Source organism: Penicillium manginii, assembly GCF_028828005.1.
Source record: "Penicillium manginii strain IBT 31320 chromosome Unknown utg000005l:1.0-5665137.0:1.0-5668048.0, whole genome shotgun sequence".
NCBI lineage: Eukaryota > Fungi > Ascomycota > Eurotiomycetes > Eurotiales > Aspergillaceae > Penicillium > Penicillium manginii.
Genome location: NW_026643106.1, coordinates 3,253,555 through 3,277,857, shown reverse-complemented (window position 1 = coordinate 3,277,857; position 24,303 = coordinate 3,253,555). Strand labels below are relative to the sequence as shown.

General features: G+C 50.7%; 8 protein-coding genes across 8 annotated transcripts; 3 read left to right on the top strand and 5 right to left on the bottom strand.

The window, feature by feature from the left end:
- Positions 1 to 450: 450 nt before the first annotated feature.
- On the bottom strand, positions 451 to 1,818 carry N7533_007615 (uncharacterized protein; the record flags this gene model as incomplete). Its single annotated transcript, XM_057104265.1, has 2 exons — positions 451 to 1,570; positions 1,628 to 1,818. The coding sequence occupies 2 exons, from the start codon at positions 1,816 to 1,818 to the stop codon at positions 451 to 453; spliced, it is 1,311 nt and encodes a 436-aa protein (XP_056959222.1).
- A 1,884-nt stretch (positions 1,819 to 3,702) lies between these two features.
- N7533_007614 (uncharacterized protein) lies at positions 3,703 to 7,607 on the bottom strand (the record flags this gene model as incomplete). The annotated part of the gene is made up of 9 exons (XM_057104264.1): positions 3,703 to 4,076; positions 4,143 to 4,246; positions 4,299 to 4,426; positions 4,486 to 4,854; positions 4,911 to 5,540; positions 5,595 to 5,603; positions 5,660 to 5,828; positions 5,886 to 7,475; positions 7,531 to 7,607. The coding sequence occupies 9 exons, from the start codon at positions 7,605 to 7,607 to the stop codon at positions 3,703 to 3,705; spliced, it is 3,450 nt and encodes a 1,149-aa protein (XP_056959221.1).
- Positions 7,608 to 8,373: 766 nt separating this feature from the next.
- Positions 8,374 to 9,801, bottom strand: N7533_007613 (putative mitochondrial carrier protein; the record flags this gene model as incomplete). The annotated part of the gene is made up of 2 exons (XM_057104263.1): positions 8,374 to 9,482; positions 9,546 to 9,801. The coding sequence occupies 2 exons, from the start codon at positions 9,799 to 9,801 to the stop codon at positions 8,374 to 8,376; spliced, it is 1,365 nt and encodes a 454-aa protein (XP_056959220.1).
- A 538-nt stretch (positions 9,802 to 10,339) lies between these two features.
- N7533_007612 (putative F-box protein (Pof7)) lies at positions 10,340 to 11,918 on the top strand (the record flags this gene model as incomplete). The annotated part of the gene is made up of 2 exons (XM_057104262.1): positions 10,340 to 10,624; positions 10,701 to 11,918. The coding sequence occupies 2 exons, from the start codon at positions 10,340 to 10,342 to the stop codon at positions 11,916 to 11,918; spliced, it is 1,503 nt and encodes a 500-aa protein (XP_056959219.1).
- Positions 11,919 to 12,245: 327 nt separating this feature from the next.
- On the bottom strand, positions 12,246 to 14,313 carry N7533_007611 (uncharacterized protein; the record flags this gene model as incomplete). The annotated part of the gene is made up of 5 exons (XM_057104261.1): positions 12,246 to 12,560; positions 12,629 to 12,908; positions 12,952 to 13,071; positions 13,125 to 13,275; positions 13,332 to 14,313. 5 exons carry the CDS (start codon positions 14,311 to 14,313, stop codon positions 12,246 to 12,248), a joined length of 1,848 nt encoding a protein of 615 aa, XP_056959218.1.
- A 2,311-nt stretch (positions 14,314 to 16,624) lies between these two features.
- On the top strand, positions 16,625 to 19,158 carry N7533_007610 (putative ATP-dependent RNA helicase (Hrh1); the record flags this gene model as incomplete). The annotated part of the gene is made up of 2 exons (XM_057104260.1): positions 16,625 to 18,736; positions 18,823 to 19,158. The coding sequence occupies 2 exons, from the start codon at positions 16,625 to 16,627 to the stop codon at positions 19,156 to 19,158; spliced, it is 2,448 nt and encodes an 815-aa protein (XP_056959217.1).
- Positions 19,159 to 19,979: 821 nt separating this feature from the next.
- N7533_007609 (uncharacterized protein) lies at positions 19,980 to 21,769 on the top strand (the record flags this gene model as incomplete). The annotated part of the gene is made up of 2 exons (XM_057104259.1): positions 19,980 to 20,341; positions 20,392 to 21,769. The coding sequence occupies 2 exons, from the start codon at positions 19,980 to 19,982 to the stop codon at positions 21,767 to 21,769; spliced, it is 1,740 nt and encodes a 579-aa protein (XP_056959216.1).
- A 419-nt stretch (positions 21,770 to 22,188) lies between these two features.
- N7533_007608 (sulfatase family protein) lies at positions 22,189 to 23,675 on the bottom strand (the record flags this gene model as incomplete). The annotated part of the gene is made up of 2 exons (XM_057104258.1): positions 22,189 to 22,863; positions 22,914 to 23,675. The coding sequence occupies 2 exons, from the start codon at positions 23,673 to 23,675 to the stop codon at positions 22,189 to 22,191; spliced, it is 1,437 nt and encodes a 478-aa protein (XP_056959215.1).
- Between the last annotated feature and the right edge of the window lie 628 nt (positions 23,676 to 24,303).

The following is a 24,303-nucleotide window of genomic DNA, read 5'->3' as shown; positions in this document are numbered from 1 at the left end:
TCGCGGTTCTTCCCTATCGTCTCATCTCATTTCGTCCTTTTTCTTTCTCGATCTGTCTTGGATATTTCCATCGATTAGCAAGGCCAAGCATTGTTTTCGTCCAAATCAACGACATTTATATTCTTTTCGTGACCTTGATTTCTTTTCATTTATCTGGGGATTCTCTTTTTCAATATGAAGTGCCTGGTGCTGTGTAGGAAACGAGAAAATCTTTTTCCGGAGAAAGCTTCCAAGTTGACATGCGCATGGATGGTGTTGTGGAGTTCTGTTTTGAATATTTTGTCTCTCCTTTAGCATACGATTTAGGACATGAAGATATCTATGAAATAGTTGTAGTATTCTATTTTGAAACATTTTCAATTTAATGATATCAACCACAATATCAAGGTCTCAGATGCTTAACTCTGTACATACATACCTATACACCTGTCTAATGGTAGTCTAAATGCCTTACTCCCTCGGCTCTAGCTCAAAAGTGAACTGCCTCAAGAGAGGCGACACCCTCCAACGTGCAAAGAGCTGCGCATTCTCCACCAAGATCCGCCGCAGCATCTCCCCCCTCGCATCTACACCAGGCCACACACCCTGCCATGTGCGTACATACGGATCCATGATTCCCATGGCCTCCTTGACCCACATCCCTGCTCTATTCTCTCCAATTCTCCCCTTCTGCACCATCCGTCTCTCCAGCTCGCCTAGAAAACATTCCCTCTCCTCCCCATCCTTGACCGCAGCCTGCATGACCGACAGCAGTATATGTGACCGGATCGACAAGTCCAAGCCATCCATTTCAAGTTCTATCCCTTCATTTCCGAGACCAACCGTCTCTTCCACCGCAACAGCAGCCAGAAACTCCACCTCCTCACTCCCAGCCTCTTCCTCCCATCCCCTCCACGACGCGTAAACTTGAATCCCTCCATCAGGCAACCCGCACCACATCGCCTTCTCCTCCTCACCGACCCCCTCACCCCATCCCCCCGATTGTGCGAGATACTCCGCCTCTAAACTATGTAAATCATACATCCCCTGCGCAACCAATATCCCAAACCTATTAGGCCCCCACGTTCCCGAGGAAGATATCTTAGCCAACTGAGACGACCCAGGCGTAAAATACTCAAGCCAGAACCGCGCATGTGATTCCGAATAAGGCGGTGCGCTAGGGTAGATCTCATGCAAGCGTGTCATAGTCGTCTCCAGTGTACGTAGGGCTATAGCAGTAAGAGTTTCAAAGGACAGAAAAGGCTGCCTGTACGACGTGCGCAAAACAGTGTATGCCCAGCGGGGCAGTTTTAGGATACACGCGGATACCGGCCTACGGCGCGGCTGGCCCAACGGGGAGGAGGATTCGGGCAGGTCCTGGAGGTTAGGCGGGCGGTATAAGTGTGCTGTGGTGCGCTGAGCGAGGAAGTGGGGGGAGTAGTAGGAGCACCAGGCAGAGGAATGGAGCAGGGCGTGGTGGACTGTGTAGAAGGTTGGGAAATCGGAGAGGCAGGGGAAGTCCCCTTCTAGTTGGGAAGTGTAGCGGTAGATGGCTGCTGCTAGTTGTGCGAGGTAGAATATGTCCAGTGTTCTGTATAGTATTTGTTAATGATAGTGCTAGTAGACATTTAGGAGATATTGACTGTACCGGTTAAATCGTAACTCGCCCTCACCAAAGGACCAACCATGTGCGTGCAGCTTCTCCACTACATTGAACACCCCGTTGTCGTTCCACAGTCCCTCATCCAAATAGAGAAACGCGATCCGCAAGACATCCTCATGGCAGGTCACAGGCACGATGCCGCTCTCGACATTGGCCAGAAATTCTTCAGCGCTCATTGTAGCGCTCAAAGGTGCTCCAAGGGGAAAAATGTGGTAATTGAGGAAGAGGATCTAGTTATCGGATCCTGAAGCATGTGGGAACAGGATCGGGATGCAGTTGTGGCCCCTATCGTCCGCCATACATACATGAAAAAAATAGGAAACTCATGGAAAGAAAACCTTGGCAAAAAACCAGCCCCTCTTTCATCAACTGGAATTCGCCGAATTATTCCATGTTGGGGCTGTACGCTCGTCAATCTTACCACTGAGCAGTGCCAGGAGCGCTACCAGGGTTGAGGAACAGGTACCCGTCCACATCGCAGCAGGTGTATATCGACCATGAGAAAGGCGAATAACTGTACCGCCTAACGGGGGCCATGACAAGGAGAAGGAGAACACTGTGCATAGAACGCCGATCCGGAAACCCCTTGTATGTTCCTCCTTCACAAACGAAGAAGAAAGTGCCAGGGGAAGAGTCCGAAGAGCACTAATAACAAGACAAAATGCGGTGCATAAAACATGAGGCTTCAAATTTGAACTTTCCTGAAAAGTGTACTACATTTGAGACATATGAGATTGAAATACCGCCCAGCGGTAGATTGGACGAAAGAGTATCTGTCGGACTAAGTAGATCATAGAAAAGACATGCAAAAGCCACGATTTTGCCTGCTGTAGTATCTCCAATATTCAATTTTCGGAATCTCTGGACCTGAAACTCCACAGCGTATGCTTCATTTCGTAAATTTCCGGAAAATTGTTTGCCGCTGTTGAGAGTAGCTCGCGCATCGAACAACGGGTATCATTTCCAGGCAGTTTGTAGCAGCAATTTAGAGAAAGCGATTATCTTGAGGAGAGGAGATAAGAGTGGGAATAGTGCGCGCGAGATGATGGCCTTGCAACGCTCGATCTTTCGAAATCTAACCGCGTAGGCATAAAGCATATCGTCGGCAGTCTCTGGGAGAAAGCCTCGGATGTATGGCACATAGGATACTGGTAGTATAGACAGACTGATCAACCTCATCGTTTTGTATACTAATCCCCGTAAGAATCATTCTGCGCAGCCCGGCGGCGCGGGTTATGCCTCCGGGCAGCCTTTAGAAAAGTGGTCGTCTCTCGCATTCAATCGCAATCTGCAGAGCTCCGTATTATAAGTATTCACTTAGAAAGTCGCAGACCCCTCCTGGCATCCAATGTTGCATGCCAATGTTACCTGGACATCTGGTCAACTGAGAGAAATTCGTTCAACTGGGTAAGTGTTGCCTCGTCGGGTGGCCATCCACAGCGAACGAGTCTTCGAACAGAGAAACACGACTGGACTTGTCACTCGTTGGTCCTTGTATCAAAATCCAGTCGTGCATTTCGAGGTTGATGATGAATGGATGAGGAGAAAGGTGCAGCGGTCCATGGCTAAAATCCCACGCAAATGAGTTCTGGAAACAAGGTTTGCATACCCGGTTCGGGAACACTCTCCTCACCTGTCCATGATAAACCCTCTGATAAATTTGGCGGCGGGCAGTCCTGGTTGATTGGATCTTCGCCCTAGCAAGGGCTGAACGTGTCAATAGTGTCAAGATATCCGCCCAGTGTAGTGTTAATGAGCCGTTCAAATGTCGCATGACCTCGAAGAAGGTTCCAACCAGGGATACCATGCTGAGCATGCGGAACCGTTGCTTTTCGGGTGGTATCTGCCATTTCGGTAGTTGAATGTATTTTGATCGTTACAGCTTCGATGTTAGAGCTTGAAGAATGTTCTTGCCACTCATAGTTGCAGTTCAAAATAAAGTTGTGGTTCACATTAAAGAAAGATCAAATTCAACTTGAGATAAAATCAGTTCGATAGATCAGGTGTGTACATCCATCTGACTATTCATTTCCGGAAAGTACTACTAGTATATTACAAGTTCAGACACCCTCTTTCTTCCGCCTCGCCTTTTCGGCAAGAACAGAAAGCATAATATCGGGCTCGTTAGAGCTACCTCCTGCCCGTGTATCATTTTTCTGGCGCCGCTGCCAAAAGTCCTCATCAAACTTCACCCTGTGGCGCTCATAGCCCATATATCCATCGAGTCTCTCCCGCATGCTTGAGCCATCAGGGACTGAGACCGTGGGTATTTTGCTTTTAAAGGTCTGCCAATGCAGAAAAGTCTTAGTCGGAAGTACCAGGAAGTCCTTGGCTAGCCCTGAAGCTATTTTATGTGACCTTGTCACCGCTCCACGTAGTTTCTCGCTGAAGGCCATGAGAAGAGACAAGCCGATGATGGCGAAGGATGCGGGTGCTTGAAAGAAACAAGTTAGTCCGACTATTAAGAAATAAGGAAGTTGAATTGAAATAATTTTCTTACCAGCTATCTCCATCATTGTTGCTAATGTGAGATTAGTAGCTTCGCCACTCCATTCACGAGCGTTGATACCGAACAAAGACGTGAAAAAGGACAGTGGAAGAAATCTTCAAAGCATTAGCAGCGGAAAAAGATTGAGCAGAATGGATATCTTCTCACATCACAGTGAATATAGTAAAGACCATGACCGATCTCGATTGGTTCTGAGTTACCTCAGCCTGCCACCGCGCCATCTTAGCCTCGTCCACGTTTGCCTGTTTTTGCTTGAGATCAAGGAGAGTTTCCACCTGACAGAGTCGGCAAAATTAGCAATCAATAACAAGCCCGGGAAGTAATTTATACGTACGGCCTTCTGCGCCGTATGACTATTCGACTTCATATCTTCAATCTGAGTGCGATACTCATCGATCCTAGACTGCGCCATGTCCAAAAATACCTTGCCGTAGGTTTTGCGGTCAAAGTATTTCTTCATGCTTTTGATGACAGAGTCCTGCTGCTCGAGAAGCCTCAGGATGGTCGACAGTTCATCCTCAATGTCCCGAAGCTCAAGCAAAACAGATAAATCGTCGCGGTTTCGACGTGCAACTTGTCGGTCTCGCTGATCACGCTGACCTGCCGTCATTATCCTGCCATCGGGATTTCTGTCGTGGTCGGCTGGTCGATTGGTGAAGCCACGATTTCGGAAACGCTTGAAAGACTTTGTGACAGATTCGGTCTGTCTCGATTAGTCTCGGAAGGCAGGCAAAGCAAGTTTGTAGTTCTGGTACTTACTAGTATACTGATTGATTCTTCAAAAATACGTAGCACCTGCAGGTCGTGATGGAGAGTCTTATCCAAAAGAACCGTTGTAGCGTGTAACATGATAAGAGCCGCAAGATCACCCGCCGTCTCAAATCGACGAGCGAGATCTCCATTCAACTCATTATAAATGCTGCTGTGAAGATTCGATTGCTCATAGAGTTTGCCTTCAGATGTTGTAGCCTCCTGATTCGGAAAGAATGTGACAACGGTCTTCCGATCGACGATCCATATCCAAAGTTGGTCGACCATCAAAACATTGCCGTCCATGAACTCAGTAGGCTCGGCGTCCTCTGCATCTTCCTCTGCGGCTTCTAAATAAGCTCGAAGTTGTGCGTCGAGCCGGGCAGGCTTCCGAGTTCGTTTCCAGAGCATTTGGTCATCATCTCTAGCGACTGTAGAACGAAGGTTGGGGTATCCGAATTGATCTAGCGTCCGTCGGAAGTGAATTGGCGGTTCACAGCCTAGATACTGCCAAATGAGTTGGGCTTCTAGACTAGACCTCGCAATTCGGTTGGGCACAGGTCGGGAACGCCCTTGACGGAGCCTGTCTTCGACCACCTTGCGCCGCTGAATCAAATTTCGATATGTATCCCAATGAAGCTGCAAATTATTAGCAGTGCACGCTGTATAAGAAACCTTGGAAGGTTGTCATACATAAGGAGTCTAGAAGTAAAATGTTAATTAGTAACGACCATGGTGGTGGTCATTATGAGACTTACATATAGAGCAAGCTGTGGATCCTCCGAATCATCAGAATCAGTTCCGTGAGAGATATCTGTTTGTCTCGAATGTATGCATTGTGGCTTCACAAATCGCGCATGGGGCTCGAGATGGCGAGCCCTGTTGAGATTCAGGTACCAATTCTCGTCATTAATAAATTTCCTCACGCTGTATCTGTGATTAGCTTTGTGGTTTGAATTGATTGAAAAAGGGTGGGGTGCGTACAAATTTGGTTCATCACGATCTTTACATGCGCGCCGGATCACTTGCGATACCCACCCGGTATGAGTGTAAGGGACGTGAATCCAGAGTAACTTTTCCGTATCCGGTTCTGGACGATCAAAGCGAGGAATCGAGCGAGGGACATCTGGAGCTTCAGCGTCTTGGCTTACACGGTCTCGAGTTGAGGGTGGTATGGCTAGGAAAGCCGATTGTCGCGGTGGGGATGCTGAGCTCGATGGCGGCCGAGAGCCACTTGTTTGTGAGCTACTATCGGATCTACTTCGCTTATGAGCCCTAGTAAACGGTATCAACCCTAGAGCTCTGCCGATAGAGTTGCGGCGTGGGCTTTCTTCTTGCGGTGGTGAAGTTTCGCTTGGTGAGCTGCCCGTGTCGAAATACCCGTCCATTGCGGCCTCAGTAATATGAATAGTAGGAGATTGAAGTGAAGGGTCCATGTAACTTCGACTCTGTCTCATTATCGGTCGTGACTGTCTCACTTTGACTTCTTGGGGAACTTGAGGTGGCTCTGTGCCTTCGTGAGTCTCATCCCCTCCCATCTCATTCGGACCGTGAACAATATGTGGAAATGAGTGACGGCTGTCAAAGCTACTGATAGACGAGTCATCAAAGCCACCGGGCTGGATACGCTTCAAACGTTCTCGAAGACATGCCGATGGACCCTGCGCAAGATAGTACTCAAGAGAGACGCGTGCTGACCACATCTTGAGTGGAGTTTCATCGCTAACCCCAAGTGCCGTATCCTCGAAGAAACCATTAACCTGAACGATGACTTCACGCTCAACCGCGAGTGGGGTATCTGGTTCCTTGGAGAGCCTCACTGCCCCAGTTACTGCCTCATTCAATTCGCGAAGAAAGGTGATGCGTGCCGAGTCCTGGCCTTGAAATTTAGCCGTACCGGCATGGTCTGTTGCCATAGGGATCTCGTCCTCATGCTCAATACTCAACAATCCTGAACGGATGGATGTGATCGGAGCATGTAACTCCATGTACTTAGACGTCTCGGGGTCTTGAACACGTAGCGTCGAGTCAACCGTCTCAAGGAAAGACCAAACCTTCATATCAGCAGACAGAGCTTTGAACATGTTAGAAAGGTGCCATAGTCGAGCAGATCGAGGGCGAAATTGCTCCCTCAGAGACAAGGGAAGATCCCATTCGAGGTGCAGAAGTCGGCGAATGCTGGGATCATATTCATCTGCCGATAGATAGCTCGACCCTTGATGGGGAGTTGCGAAGAATGCGATGCCATGGCAGCTGGAGAGGATTGCCTGGCTCGGTTCGGCCCGTGAAGCTAAAGCCAGGCAAGCTTTTGCCACGAGGCCGCCGGTACTATGGCATATGAAGAAGATAGGCCGACTCGAACTGTAACTTTTGCGTTCACTCAAAAGGGTATTTAGGAGTCGCTGCCCCAAAGCCTCGATCTTGTCGCCCTCACGTAGCTCGCCATGGTTATACAGCAGCACCCGCGCTCTCGGCATATACCCCAGGAATCCAGTTCCTAGCCACGGTGATCGTGAGCCTTGTGCCGTCCAAGTTTTCTTATGATGTGCACCGATAGGTGGGACAGCGACGATACTAGAACAAGCTCGTTAGTAAGCTGTTACTTTTTTTTTGCTGCGGGGAATCTCACTCAACGTTGGTCTCTGGAGTCGCAAGTATCTGATCGAAGTATGGCGGACGCGCCGGCCCCGTTGTGGATCGAGACATGGTTCATTCGAGTCGCGTTCTCGACATGAACCTATGAATTGGAACATAAAGGAAAGAGACCCCACGGGAAGTGGCCGGCTTAAAGGGGGGAACAGGGCTCTTCAGCCTCATAATCTGATCATCTGCTCGCGCCCGGTGCGCAAACCCCGGTTTGCGCCCCCCAGGTCGGCTGTGCGCGCCGATCAATGAGTCAGTGCACATCGTATAAACGGGATAGGTCGGGCATTTCTTGTGTTTTAGTTCGGAGTCGATTACTTGATACTCACTGCTATCGAGTCTCGGGAAGAACATGATGTTTCGGAAAGTCCTCTGTTATGCATCCGGGCGAGTGCATAGTAAGCATGTCTTTTTACTAGTAGCTTGGAGTTTGGGGATTCCCATGATTTTGGGGAACAGCTAACCCTTCTTGAACTAGTTAGCTGCAGAGGTATAGCATGCTCTGAAGTTCTGATTGCGTGACCGTTTCAAAACAAAGTACAAAGATATTGGAGAGTAGTTGTATTTTTTGTAGTAGATTAGTTATTCACGAACACCACATGTACAGCAAAGGGAATGCTTTTGATCCCAGAAATCACTCCGCCAGTGTCCTTAAGAGAGACAAGAAAACCACAAAATGCAAAAGCTCTATGATTCAGTCGATGCGGTATCATCAGGATGGGAACGCCGAAAAAGAACAAAACGGGCCAAAACAAGAGCTGTGAGAGAGCGCTCGGCAGTCGAGTGCATGCATTATAAAATTACAGAGAGGAGATAAGATGCGACGGGATTAGGAGTCTTCGGAGTGTCGTCGCTCGTTGACATCACGAGCCATGCGTTTTCCGAGCTCATATGTTGATATCATGATAGCGCAGGCGGGTGCCACTTTCAAGCAGCGGGCTCCCCATCCGCTGAAAAGACCAGCGAGACCTTCCTCGCGGAATATGTGCATAAGAAATTTGGGGAGAGAGAGTTGTTCCGGGACAATAGCCTTCGGGACGAGAGTAGATCGGGCGGCGGTGGGTGAGACGTGGTCATCCATATGCCGGAAGACTTGTTGCCGTGTCTTTCCAACATCAAAGGGCGTTGTTACCAGTGCCGCTACTGATCCTGAAGTAGCACCGGCAATGAAGCTATCGGCAAAGGCGGTCGCGGTCGAGATTTCTGCGTCGGAGCTAGAAAGATGAGGCGCGTTTTGGCGAGCTCCTTCCAGGCCTTCCTTGACCTTTTCGTACCCCCACCAGTAGAGGCCTGAGAAGGGCACATCGCGCCACATGGTAAGGGATAGACCTCGCCAGAGAGATGTATATCCTTTCACCTTGGTCATTTGGTACAAGCCTTCTAAGGTTTCCTTGAAGTGTCCAGCGCCGGTTCCCGGTGTAGCCTGGAGACGGGTCCTGAACATTTCCACAGGACTTGTGGCAGATGCGGCCGCTGTTCGAGCTATCGCGCCAGCGACAAATGGTGCATAAGTATCCGAAACGGCTTTCTTAATAAGACTCCGATCATCGGTACGAAGCCAATCATACCCGGCGAAGTAGATAATGTTTGCCGGAATGCCCATCATCAGAGTCGGGCTAAGACCTCGCCACAGGGCAACCATGCCCTCGTTCCGGGCGATTTTCCGTAGCCCATCGAAAGTTGATGTGAATGTCCGCCTTTGTGTTTCCTCGACGGCGCAATCCATGGCCTGGGCGCTGAGAGCCCCGCCCTGCGGACCCAGCATGCACATTTGCGCATTCTCTCCGACCCAGAAAACCTCTCGACAGCAGGCCGTTATTCCAATATTCGGGGGAAGTTTCTTGAATGTTGAGGCGGTTTGAGTGGTGTATTGTGATGGATTGATGCTCTTCACGGTTTGGGACTGTAAACGGACGCGAACGACATCGAGAGGGGTGACTGGCTAAGGGTCAGTGAAAAGCCTCGGAGAAAGGTATCGCGATCGGGAAAAAGTAGACTCACCGAGCAGTCCTGTCAAGATGTTGCCCGCCGATGCAGATATCATGCGCTGGCTAGCTGAAATATCACCATTTGAAGGAGACGCATGTGCAGGAGGCACGGAGTCATTCCCTGCTGTCGCCGCCATTGTTGAAGGGTCGTCAAAATGCGACGTCCATAACGCCTCCGCAGAGGAGTCGATCTCGGGCCGGTTCCGAAGATGGGGTCCAGGGCCAGCTGGGGAATGTGTAGAAGATGAGATATCCAGCCCGACCGACATTCGATCAGAGAAAGCTGATCGTGCGATAAACAGAGGTTGGGGAGTGAAAACAGAGATGGGAAGAGATAGAGATAGAAAGCAGAAGGGTGCGTCACCGGGAAGTTTTTCGGGGATTGGCGGGTGGCGGAGGTCGGAGGACGGAGGAGATAAGCCGGGATGTTCTGATACTCTCTTGCCTTGACCTTCACCTTATCAACTCTTTCCTTTCACACTTCCCAGACTTAAGCAATCACAACTGAGATCTTCTAGATGGAGGTCGGAATTCCTTCGATCGCTCTTTCTTAATTGTTTCCTCCCTTGGATCTGGTGGATCCTTCGAGGGGCTTATCTGTCTAATCGATCTCCGACACCGGACATCGGGCCCCCGCCATGGCAGACAACGCGGAGCTTGAGTCGTTTCGTCGCGAGTGGCGCGAGGAGGTTTCTCGACGATCAAAGCCAAGGTCTCAACCTACCCCTCAGTCCACTCAGTCCACTCAGTCCACTGCACCTGCCCCTCCACCCGCTGCGCCCGCCCCGCCTCGACTGCCTCCGTACCATGAAGCTATTCACCGCAAAGATTTGGAGGAAGAGGGGGAGGTGGAAGAAGAAGAAGAAGAAGAAGAAGATGGCCCCCCCACCGGCTGCGTTCGATCCGGATGGGCTGGCACAGCGGGTCGGAGAGCTGAGTATGAACTCAAGGAAGAAAGTGGAGGAAGATATCTTCGCCCGAGGAGAGGAGGAGGAGCCCAACTCAGCCTTGGAGCACTTTGAGCGGGCGGTTGAGAAGGAGGCTGCAGGCAATCTTGGCGACAGCCTCCAGCACTATCGCAAGGCATATCGAGTGAGTCTGACCTGAGGGGTTGGCTCAGACCGCGATCCGTCCTATATATACTAATACCATGACTAGCTCGACTCAGCCGTCGACAAGTCCTACCGCAATAAGCACTATTCCCATGTCTGGAAGAAGCCTGCCCAACCCCCCTCCCAGCGAGTCAGCTGCAGTGCCCGTGACAGCCCCGGCGCCTACAGCAGCAGCTGATGCTGACACTGAGAATCTTTCCACTGCCGAACTGATCGCCTCATTCGCTCATCTACCCATCCCGCAGGCCGAACCCTTGGTAGAAAACACCCCTCCGCCGCCATGTCCTATCGCGAAAGTCCCTTCAGAGGTATTGATCGAGATACTTAGACATGTTGCTGTGCGGGACCCTGCTACCTTTGGGCGGATGGCCTTGGTCTGTAAGCAATTTGCTTATCACTTCGTGCACCAGCAAAGTATCTGGAAACACCTCTGTCAGCAGCCCGAGTTTGGCTTCGAGGGGATGCATTATGCATTCTCTTGCGATACCCTTGGACAGCCCATCTATACCCTCAGCGGAGAGCGCTACACGCCCTTCCCGGAAGGAGCCCCTTTAGAGATCCCGAAGCCGCTATCCTCCTGGAGCCAGGTGTTCCAGTCCTACCCCCGAATCCGATTTACGGGTATCTACATCAGCACGGTTAACTATATGCGACCGGGAGCGGCCTCGGTCTTCCAGACTACCTCATGGAATAGTCCCATCCACATTGTGACATATTATCGCTACCTGCGCTTCTACCCAGACGGATCAGTGGTCTCACTGCTCACTACAACAGAGCCAGTAGATGTCGTACCGCACATCAGCAAAGAGAACATGATGGCCGCGAGAGCTATCAAAAAAGGCGGCCACCATCTACGGGCGTCTGAAATTTCCAAGGCCCAGCCCGGAACAGCCGACTATGTTCCTCCAGTTGCCATGGAGGCGCTAAAATACTGCCTTCGTGGGCGCTGGCGCCTGACTCCTCCTGTCCCACTCGAGGATGGCTTCGAAGAAGCAGAATTCCCCCTAAGGCCAGGCCAGAAACCTACATCGACTGATCCTCGCGACCTCGTGATTGAAACGGAGGGCCCGGCATCACACTACATCTACATGATGCGAATGTCACTGCGATCGCCGACACCATCCAAATCGCACGTGAACCCGTCGAAAAATACCAAACTTGTTTGGCAGGGCTTCTGGAGCTACAATACCATTACTGACGATATAGGCGAGTTCAGTCATCGTAATGACCGAGCATTTGTGTTTCGTCGGGTTAGGGGCTGGGGGCTTCGTTAAATTATGACTGATGATTTCCACGTACAAGGAAAATAGGCCCTCCGGCTATGGAGTACATAAAGAAGAATATTAAAAATAGATTTCTTTAACTATCGTTATTCCTGCCAGCATAACGTCTCTTTGAAGCAATTCGGCGAAGCTCTATTGTATCATCTCAAAACCTGAATATGTGGCAACTTCAACAAAGATTCCAAATTTCCAAGGCTATCGTTCAAATTAAATAAGAAAAAGGCTATGTGTTCACATCGTGAGAAAGGGAGGGGATATATACAAAAGAAATATCAAAAGAAAAAAAGAAGGTCTGTCTAGTAGTAAGCCCGGCTCCGTCTAAGTGCGCCAATTGATAATCTGTTCCTCATCATCGTCAACAATAACAACCATCCAAACACCAACCTCGCCATTGCTCGCGTACAAAGGCGTACAGTGAACCCAGCGATTACGGCCCTCGGTGCTGAACCGTGTAACCCACTTGATTCGTGCCGTCACACTGCGCCCTTGTTCCATCGCTTGTACGAGTTCGTCTTTGACAGCATTTGAACTGCCGATTCGAGCGAGGAAGGAGGACTGAAGCATGCCGGGGATTTGAAGCGAGGGTGATGTGAAGAGAACTTTTAGGGAAGGGTAAGGTCGGACGAGGAGGTACTATTTGAGACCAGAGCTGGTTAGTAAATTGCACATATCCACCCGTAGAGAGACAGGAGAAGACTTACATTCTCATATACGCCCGCCAAAGACCCACGCAGTAAAGGCGACTTGAGATCTCGAAGACGAATGGCCTCCAACTCACTATCGATTGAGCCCCCACGCTGCAACCACTGCCGTCCCCCGCGCACCGACGCAGAGGTTCTGTTAGCAATAGGCTGGAAGAGATCGCCACCGTGCTCCTGTACAGCGTTCAGCTCACGCGGACTGAACAATTCGCACATTTCCTGGAACTCGTCCTTGTGTTTCTGAATCGGCATTTCAGCCACGCTTTCTTCCTCTGGGTCTCTGTAGCGCGATTGCAAATCGATCAGTGACTCCATCTGCGCACCGTCTCAGGGCGAGACCCGAGACGTCGATTTGTGCGCCGATGAAGTACTTCACGCGGCCTTTGCTGTCGCAGAGAGGTGCGCATTGGAGGAGATTCATGAATGGGGAGCCATCTCGGCGACTGGTGAGTAAATTAGCTACAGTTCCTATAGATATGAAAGCAGAGTGACATACTAATTGAGGAAGAGTTCTGAGTGGTGCCGGCAATCTCGAATCGCCTCCCTGATTCTCCGAACACTATTCGGATTTGTCTTGGGACCCTGGAGGAAACGGCAGTTTCGCCCGAGGACATAGTCCATACCGTACTGCGTTGTACGATGGAATTCTGAAATAGTCAGAATGATCTCGTGATAGAGGCAAAAAGGAAAATTGGGAACATACCCTCTGATGCAAAAATAATGGGGTTATCAGGCCTCGACGGATCGGTCAAACAGAAGACCTCCGCTAGCGCATTCGACGTCTCGCGAAACTTCAGTGGTAAAGTACCGCGCACGCGCTCTTCGACAATCTTGCTCGTAATGGTGATACATCTTGAAGTAATGAATGCAGGAAGTTCCTCTGCCGTCAACGCTCTAAGCGCATCTGCAACTCGCTGTTCGAGAACCTTGTTGACTGTGATTCCAACGGCGTCATTCGATTCCTGAACGATCCGCACAGATGGAGGCGGAATGTCGGTGGACAGGCGCACGAGCGCATTGGCATATTCGATCGCTTTGAGAGCCTTGGCTGCATTAAGGTAGTATGTAAGGGTTGAAATAGAGCGGGGGCGCTCTTCAATTAGAAACTCGCGAAATCGCGCGAGATAACGGGGGTTATTCAGGATGGATAACATATGCTCTTCTCCAAACATGACGTCCGTGAGACGCTCAAGTTTGTGAAGAGGTGCATCAACCCCTCCCCATGGTGCGATTAGATCGTAGCAAGCTCCCTCTTCATTGATGGGGTTGAATTCTTCTGCGCCGTCGTGGGGGTTGAGCTCCTGGAGGAGGGGATAGTCGTTGGCTGCGGTGACTACTAGTTCGCTGGCTGTGACATGTCTGCGCAGGTTCTTGATTGATGTTTTTGGGGTGGGATATATTTCTTCTTCAACGATTGCGTCGAGGTTCTTCCCATTCACGCCGTTCAAGTTCCCTGGTCGACTTGGTGGCCGAGGGAAGTCGTCAAGAAGTTGCTCATTTCTGGTTTTATTAGGTCCCAGATTCTCAATTATTTTTGTTTCAACTTGTTCTATCTTAACTGACCTGGATGACCTCCCAGATTCTGACACCCATTCGTGATACTCGTCAGGCAAGCTCTCGGAAAATGATCGCATCGACTCGGCATCGAGGCAGGTGAAGCCTTCGTTCAAATCTGTGCGCTCCATACTTAGAGTAAGTCGAGAAAGGCCGACAGAACAACAGAAACAAAGAGAAACAACAGTGCGATCTGTAGTACGAGCAAAAGAGAACTGTAGGGTAAAACAAGCCGGGGAAGGGCTCACCTCACCGTATTTAATAGATCTCGCACCTCCCACTTCAGCTTACGACCAATGGAACTGTCTCGGATTGATGCATCAAGTGATCGACGAATTCTACAAGGAATTTTGCCTCGAAAAATTCTAACCTTTGCTTTTTACCGGAGAACCATGCGATTGTGAGCGGGAATAAAAACAAAGGGTGTAGAAATAGGTAGGTCACAAAGGGACCAACACGATCGAACGATCGATCGGTGGGGCGCGGTAAGCCTCCACGAGATCGGAGTCGATCCCAGAACGATGATGCAATGGCGCAGGGGCGGAACCTGTCAAGCAGTTGGCGCGAAGAAGATTCGATGATCGGCGGCAATTCTATCGATTTTTGCGTTCGCGGATGGGACTTAAGGTGTTCTGTGTCGTAGCGCCGCAACAATGCTGATTGGCTTCCCCCGCTGTGGGCCGTTTAGGATTTGATACATCCATCACGCTGGAAGGCAGCCAAACGGCAAACCCGGGGCGACATTTGATTATGGCTAGTAGTGGGGACACAAGGCTTGCAAAAAACGGTAAATGGTAAGCGATGAATGGTATACATTGCATCGTGTCGTGTCATTGACCATATGGTCGGCATTAAACCCCTTCGCTCAGATGAGATCGTCCTTTTTCACTGTAGTCTGACCGCAGCTGTGGTCTAGATCGTCTTTAGCTACTCCCGACGCTTCGGGAGGCTGGCGCCCTTTCTCATATTCTGTGTACTAGCTAAGTTGACAGTTTCTTTATTGCCTTCCAGCCTCGAGCTGAAAGGGTGTGGCGTGGTGATCTTCTCGAATCCGCCCTGTCAATCTCCTCAAAATGGACCATATATTGAACTATCCTGATGGGTCCAGTGTACTTGGTTATCAATATAGAGTACTCCGTACTCTGTAGATACTATATCATTCCCCCTTTCCCCCCATCCTGCTAGGTAATCTCCCTTGATGCTCTAATATCCCAATCACTTACATTAGCACCCTCGGGCCTCGATGGTTGCACATTCTTCCTTACATTGAGTGAGCTAACCTAGCGAGCTTGGATCTGAGCCCAACAATCCAAACACAGAATATTGACATGCCCGAGCTTCCAAATTTGTTCCTCCCAGCAAATCCCGCTTCCATACAGGTAACTACATATTGGAGATTATCATCTGTACAACATACATGCCCAGGAGGATGACCCAAATTGGAAAGATTTTAATGGCTCTATATGATTGAATCCATCCTCAATCGCTCCTCTGAAGTCGTCTAGTCTGACCAGTATGTCATCAGTCATTTTAGCATCGCAAGAGCTACAGATGTCAGGTAGAAACTCTATCTGGGCAACCGTTGGCTTCATGTTTACGTGCGTATGATTTATTATAAAGTCGGGCTTTTGAAGCTTGTCTGCCGGGTGGCTGCAGTATATTGGTTTCTAAATAGAGCTTTCGATCTCAGATTCCAGATCGGGCCACTAGGAGCCACCCACGAGCCATAGAAGCACGACTATTAGTTTAATGCCGGCAAAATTCATTTTCGATGGTAGTAGAATCGCGATGAGAACATCGGTCAGTGGTGTCAGAAGTGATTCTCAGGTGGATTGGAACTTGGTAACACTTCAAGCTGAATAGTAGCTGGGGATGGGTAGAAATAGTCGAAGGGCCTCCAAATAATCGTAGCTATAGTACAATAATTAATATCAGTCCAACATGAGATCCGGATGCACGATCTGCATTAATTCAAATACTAACCTGGACTTCGAAGAAAAGGAAAGGGTCCCTCGAGTCCCATGCGGCTCCGAGTCCTAAATAGACATTCTGCCTCTGTTCTCGGTTGTTAGTAGTATCCATGGACTCGGATGATCCCATATTACTACTACTAGTAGTAGTGTATAGTTAACTAGTAGTAACCAGGAGTTAAACCATTGCACCGCTAGTTTCAAGTTGTCTGAACTTGAAATGAGACTCAGACCTGAAGTTTGATCAACCAAGGACAATATGCAACAATAACCAATTGCATTATAATTGCTAACGGCTCATAGTAGTAAATGGCTCTAATTGCTTTTAATAACTACTAGTATGCTAAAGTATACTACGAGCGCTCCACAGTCGGACATGCCAAGCCTTCCTTATCGATAACGGAAATTTCCCATGGATTTTTCGATCTCGCCGACATTCACCTTGAACCTTTAGCAATTATTTACACACAGAATGCCGGAGCGGCTCAAGACATATTTTGGTGACGCCGACAGCGAGCCTGCCCAGCAGGCCCCAAAGGCTGTCCCTGAACCCGCACCCGAGGAGACTGGCAAGAAGAAGAAACGCAACAAGAGGAAGCGCGACCAGCCCGCCGACGAACCCCCATCGCGCAACAACGAGCCAATTCACGAAGAACCTGTTAAAACCCCTTCACCGGCAGCCGAGAAATCTGCGACAGAGCCAGTGGAACAAAATGGCGACACAGTCCAGCAAAACCCGCCCAGCAAATCCCAACAAAGGCCCAAATCAACATACCAGTCCAAACCCAAGACCTTCGATTCCAAGACGAATTTCTCCTCCCTCCGCGAGAAGGCAGCCACCCTTTACGAACAGCGCAAGAAACTGCCCATTTTCGGCCATGCCGACGAGATCCGGCAGAAGCTCCGCGATCAAGATGTGATGCTGCTGGTCGGTGAAACGGGTAGCGGAAAGAGTACGCAGATCCCGCAATTCCTGGTCAATGAGTTCTGGTGTCGACCGACCGATACGAAGATCACAAAGGAGGATGGCACACAGAAATCGGTCAAGGTCGGCGGTTGTATCGCTATCACGCAGCCTCGTCGAGTCGCTGCCATCACGCTTGCTCGCCGTGTCGCTGAGGAAATGGGGACACCGCTTGGCTCGTCCTCGCCGGCGAGTAAAGTTGGATACTCGGTGCGATTCGATACGTCCACTTCACCGAGCACCCGTGTTAAGTTTTTGACGGAGGGAATGCTGCTACAGGAGATGCTGCATGACCCGTGGCTCACCAAGTACAGCGCGATCGTGGTCGACGAGGTCCACGAACGAGGCGTGAATGTCGATCTGGTGACTGGCTTTTTGCGCAATTTGGTCTCCGGAGACAAAGTGGGCAGAGGTGGTGTACCGCTCAAGGTGGTGGTTATGAGTGCTACGGCAGATATGGAAAGTCTCCAGGGCTTCTTCCAAGAAGGGTTTAAGCTGGAAGTGGAGGAAAAGAAGCGCATACAGAACGGATCTGCGAAGACCGAAAAGGAAGACGGGAAGGTTAAAGATATTTCGGTTTGCCATATTAAGGGCCGTCAATTCCCCGTCAAAACAATCTACTCCCCCGAACCCGTGCACGATTTCGTGGACGCCGCTCTCAAAGTGATCTTTCAGATCCATTACAAGGAGCCTATGCCTGGTGATATTCTGGTCTTCTTGACTGGCCAAGAGACCGTCGAGGCCCTCGAGCATCTGGTCAATGAATACGCTATTGGCATGGATCCGGGTCTACCCAAGGTCCTGGTCCTTCCACTATTTGCGGCCCTGCCCCAGGCTGCGCAACAGCGAGTCTTCATGCCCGCACCACCTCGCACACGTAAGATTGTGCTCTCGACTAATATCGCTGAGACATCCGTTACTGTTTCAGGGGTGCGATTCGTGGTGGATTGCGGAAAGGCAAAGGTCAAGCAGTTCCGGTCGCGACTCGGTCTTGATTCCTTGCTGGTGAAACCGATTTCCAAATCCGCGGCCATCCAGCGAAAGGGTCGTGCGGGTCGTGAAGCTGCCGGCCAGTGCTTCCGTCTCTATACCGAAAAAGACTATCTGACCCTCGACGAGACGAATACTCCCGAAATCCTGCGGTGCGATCTGAGCCAGGCGCTCCTGAACATGAAAGCGCGAGGTGTCGATGACATTGTCCGCTTCCCCTTCCTCACTCGCCCACCGCGCGAGACACTTGAGAAAGCCCTCCTCCAGCTTTTGAATATCCAAGCTCTCGATGACACCGGTTCAATCAGCAAGATTGGCCAACACATCGCCAAGTTGCCACTGACACCAACGCTGGGACGTGTACTTCTCGCGGCAGCGGAACATGGCGGTGATTGCCTGACAGATGTTATCGACATCATCTCATGTCTCAGTGTGGAAAATATCTTCCTCAACGCCAACTCGGAAGAAAAGAAGGAAGCCGCCGAGACGGCCCGACGCGATCTTTACCGACGCGAGGGTGATCATCTGACAATGTTAGCGACGGTGCGTGCCTACGCATCCGAGAACGCTGACCGGAAAGCGTGGGCTGAGCGACATCTGGTCTCGCATCGCGCGATGCAGTCTGTCATGGTATGTTCCTTCTTTCCTTAGTCGTTGTTAATTGATGGATGGCTTGACATCAAAAGGAAGGAGTCGAAGCTAACCCGCCCCCTTAGGATGTTCGTAAGCAGCTGCGCATGCAGTGCCGACAGGCTAAAATGCTTCCGGTTGACCAGAGAAATGACCACTTCCCGGACCCCTCGCCGATTCTTATTTTGCAAAGCTTCCTTGGTGGCTTTGCGACCAACACCGCTCGCCTGGTACCGGATGGTAGCTACCGGACGGTGGTTGGCAACCAGACCGTTGCGATCCACCCGTCTAGTGTACTATTTGGCAAGAAGGTTGAGGCGATTATGTATAATGAGTTTGTATTTACGAATCGCACCTACGCACGCGGGGTTAGCGCCGTACAGATGGATTGGGTTGGAGAGGCCTTGGCTGGCAGTGGTTAAAGCCCAGGATTACCAGGCCACTTTGATCGAGTTAACCATAGGAGAAGTAGTAGTATATACCCTGATGAGTGAGCGAATGCCTATATTCTATCGAAGGTCCAAATCTCAGAGTACCACCTCTAGAGGATACAAGTATGAGCCTGTTCCTGTTCCTATCCTGTTCCTGGGATCTGAGCGTAGTCCACGTTGCATCCTCCTCCCAACCAAAAGGCAAACGGGGAAACGTCGGTCAGGACGAAACGATCGACATACTTGGTCGATCCGTCGCCACAATCTCTCCACGTCAGACTTGTCTAGTCCCAAATAGGGGTGGTGGGCAGGGCAGCGAGGCCATCACACGCGAGCAGTCACATTGGCCAGGGGGTTTCTGGCGTTATCAGGCTGAGATGATGGTATCTTTGCCCTGTCTACGGAGTGACCAAGTCAACAAGTCAACAACGATTTCAAGTTTTTCATATAACTCACTCTGACTGCAGTACTCTACTCTGTGTTATGTTCTAGTGGTCCGATACCGCATCTTGCATCATCCGCGGGACTCCACCTCTCACACTTTATCAACGCATCATCCTCCAACCTTCCCAGGGACTTTATTCCCCTCGCGTCATTTACTCCCTACAGTTTCAAGTTCCCATTCTTTTACCATTTACCTTTCACCACCCCTTCTCTCTGCCCAACTCATTCAACATCAGGACTGATCCTCTGCTTCTGACCGCCCGTGCGGTCTTTCATAGCGGGGATCTCCCACGTCATTCACCTTGATTCTACGCTTATCTGGCCCGAACGCCCGAACTGATCTGATTTGATCTTCCACATTGATCACCATGGCCTTCCGCGTTCCAGCGCAGGCGCCGCGACGACGGACTTCCTATTCGACCCCTCAGCGCCCGCCTTCTCTTGATATTCCTTCCTCCCCAACAGAGCAACAAGAAGAAGACACAACACAATGGGTACTCTTCTCCCCGACTGCTCGTACCCACACGACTTCCACGGATAGGACACGCACACATCTAAGTGACTTTGACTCTCTGGGCACCGCGACGCAATCCGCCGCGGGTCTAGAGATTGACGCCGAAGGAGACGAAGCACTAGATGACCAGCTCGACGAGGAAAGTACCGAGCTGGACAGCTTGGATGATGGGCTGCATGCATTCCGCGCCCCATCTCTGTCCCCCACCCCGCACGGGTGGATCAAGGGCAGCCGGCTCTCCTCCCGGCCCATGATGGCCTGGGCAGCTTCCAAGCCTCGAGCCAGTTGGCCCAAGAACAACTGTGGCAGCATGAACAGTATAATCCGCAGCGACGACAGTCCTTCTCCCGACATCGTCGTCATTCCAGTGTCCAGCGACACCTCGATACCGTCGATGAGGGGGAGGCGGATGTAGAGCGGGAACGATGGCAGCGCATCGAGCAGTGGCGGATGGATCAGAGTCAGGCCCTGCTGCAGGAGATTCAGCGGGAGACCCGACGACGCCGGGGTAGCCGGGCCTCGCAATTTAGCATTCCGCGCTCCGTCGAGGATCTCTCACCGGCGCGGATCGTGGAGGCCCATTCGGAGGTGATCTCCTCATCTCAGGCAGATGAGGAGGTCAGTGATATCAAGGAGATGGACGAGTCATTCTGGCGTCGTATCACCCGGAGAGTCATCCGAGACCTCATCGGTATCGATGACGAGCTATTAAGCGTCATTTTTGGAGAATCCCTACCGCAGGACGACCAGGAGTCTTCAAGACACTCAGAAGAGCTAGATATGGAAACCGTCCTGGCTCGCGAGGCGGAACCAGAGCACGCAGACTCACCTCTCTGGCAGAGCCATGTCTTGCAACGCATCACCCGTGAGCTGGGTATGCTAGTCCACCAGCTCTGCGAGCACCCGGGGGCATTCGCAAACTATTACCAAATGACAAAGAGTATCTCCAGTGAATATGCAGGCATGTCACTAGAGAAGCTCGCAGAGAGCAGCGCCGCTCAACGAAACATCCAGTCCACCGTCCAACTCTCCACCGACCCCACCACAGCAGACTCCATGCCCTCACCACACTTCATCCCGACGCTCCGCGACGCAAACCGCGAGCACGAAGCACACTGGGGAATCGAAGACGACGACCCAACAGGTCCGGGCGCAGACCCCGTCTCCGAATCAACCCGCATCCACCAGGAACAAGAGTACTGGGAGCGCGGCCTAGATGTCATGATGGTCTTCCGCTACCTCCGAACCCGCTTTAGTCGTCGCGGCTACATGCCAACAGACAAATACACGCCGACTCAACCTCCCCGTCACACACAAGATGCCTCCCGCCGCGCCGCCATGATCCGCCAACACCACCCGCTCGTGGCTCGCGCGCACTCACGCTCGCAAACTCAGCCGCGACGTGCATCTCAGTATTCCGGTATATCTGGGCCCGCAGGCGTCTCGTCGCCTATTATCCGCCCACATATGCGGAGGCCGAGCTCTAGCTGTGCGAGCCAGAGTGCCAAACTCTCGGCTCTATCCAGTCATCGCACGCTGACGGGGTCTAGTCGGAACTACTGGGATATCGGTGGGAGCGTGGATAGTGGGAGTGCAATTGGGATTGGTGTTGGAGCTGGACTTGGGGCATGGGGTGAAGTATGATGAACTAAATTCCAGCTCACCCCGGTATACAATCAACAGCTGCTTGCACCGTGTTTTTGGAATGGTGTTCATGGCATTGGGACTTTACATATAATCTGAAGAAACGACATTTTGACGGCGGCGATCGATGAAGATTTTTGATTACTTTTTGGTCATCTTTGTTTCTGCATGGCTTTATTTATACCTGAGTCTGGCGTTTGCATGCTCATGTTCATGTTCGGGCTTGGCTTTCTCCTCTCTGTTTGATACTCATCTTGGCAACTCTTTTGGAACTTGTTCTGGATACAATCATATAAATGCATATACAAATGACTCCCAGACGACCCTTTCGGGTTGGGAAGATCCTTCAATATGAAACTCAAGTCTTATGATACAAATTAGCGGTTACTAACCTTGGAAACCGCAGCAACCACGACTAACTAGAACTTCTCAACCTCAGCACCCCAAGCAAGCTTTTCATCAAACTTCCCCAATCCCTTCCCTCGCGGCGCCTTCTCATCAAAATCAAAGCGATCCGGAACCTCAAGCCCAGCCTCAAGATGATGCTTGACAAGCAACATCGACACCCCATCCCTATACAACCAAGCATCCTCCGTCCTACGCTGCCACGCCTCAACCTGCGCACGCATATCATCCAAAACAGCAGCGTACTCGGGATCCTTCGCAAGATTCCTCACCTCCTGCGGATCAGCAAGAACATCATACAATTCCTCACTGGGACGAAAGAAATAATCCTTCAAGGCCCGAGATCCAATCATCCTAGAGTCCGAATTGCGAATATCCTCCCAAGTCAACGAGCCGTAGATATCAGCCGCGAAGGGGAAATCCAGACGCCAAGCGATGTTGCGGTGGTATTTGAATCGGTCAGTACGCATAAAGCGCGTTGGCCAGTAATTTGTGATTTCGTGGAAGGTGTGCGAGCCAAAGACTCGTTTCCAGGAATCCTGCAGCGAGGACTGTGATAAAATGGGGAGGAGGGAGCGGCCGACTCGGTTTGGGTGGGGGATGGCATTGGCTTTTGTTGGGGATGCTGGGTGCGAGGACCAGTCTAGGAGTGTGGGCAGGATATCGACGTAGGAGACCATGTTCGGATTCTGGATCGAGGGTGGTGATCCGGGACATTTCATTAGCAGGGGAGACACACGCCCGCGTCGTAGAGGGTTGTTTTGGAATTGATGAATGGGGGTCCGTTATCGCTCATGAAGATTATCAGCGTGTCGTCTGTTAGACCGTTTTTCTTGAGTTCGTCCAGGACCATGCCTACGCCTTGGTCCAGTCGTGAGATGGACTGGTAGTACTCTGCGAACTCGAATCGGACGCCTGGCAGGTCGTTCACGAATGGTTCGACGGCGACGTCGTCACTTGTGTAGGAGGTTTTCTTCACCCGGGGGTCGTAGTCTTCGTTATTACCGAAGCCCGAGCGTGTGAGGTCTCGGTGCGGATCGATGTATCCAATCGTTAGGAAAAAGGGTTTCTCATCTTTCTTGCAGTCTTGGAAGAAAGTCGAGGCTTGGTCTGCTACTTTGGCGACATCGCGGCTATCACTCTCCGCACGCATATCCCAAGGATAAACAGACGAGGGGCCGACATGGACTTTGCCAATTAAGCCGGTTGTATAGCCGTGTTGAGAGAACAGGGCTGGTGCCGTCTCAACATGATCGAATGTAGTAAAGTGATGTCTCCCATTGTGCAGTCCATACTGGCCATTTTGGTGCGTGTGCAGCCCGGTATAAATGACCGAGCGACTGGCACTACATGAGGCGGTGCTGGTATACGCCTGATCAAATCTTGTTCCTTCGGCGGCGAGTTGGTCCAGGTTTGGCGTTTGGATCTTGGCATTTCCATAGCAGCCCAGTTGCTTGCCTAGATCGTCGGCGATCATGAGGAGGATGTTTCGCTTCGCCATTTTGGTGGCAATGGTGTGCTGTTGGTGTAAATGATGGGTTTTCTCGCAATGGTCCAATCATACGCGTTATATGCGATTGATCTTATGCTAGAAATATAGCCTGGGCTTCCGAGCGACGTTTCTTATCTATGATGCTGCTGATGTCGGGTGTCGGCTATGGAGAGGTGCGCGGAGCAGGCATGGATGTCGGTACGGATGTCGGGTGTTGGCGTGTTTTGTGGGGTTGATTATACTTTGCGCCATCTTGTGACTCTATTTCGCGATATAGTTTTGGTCAATAATTGTGGAAGAAGCACGTGGCCCCGAGTGGCGGGCTGGTTGATAGATGTCTGTGGTGGTCGATGCCGGTGGATACCAAAAGACTTGTATACTAGGCCTCATCACGTAAACTTCAACTTCCAAGTGAGATCTCGCCATGTCGATATAGAACAACAGTCATTTATGTTCAATATACTAAATTTAATGGACAGCAGATCCATGGATTTAGGTACTCAGTGATAACCCTGGAAAATGCATACACTTTAAATTACACCATCACCTCGATGGATACTAGAACACATGGGAAAGTTGCATCAATTGAGTACTACTAGTATCTATTGAGGCAAATAAACAATTTGAATAGGGGCCA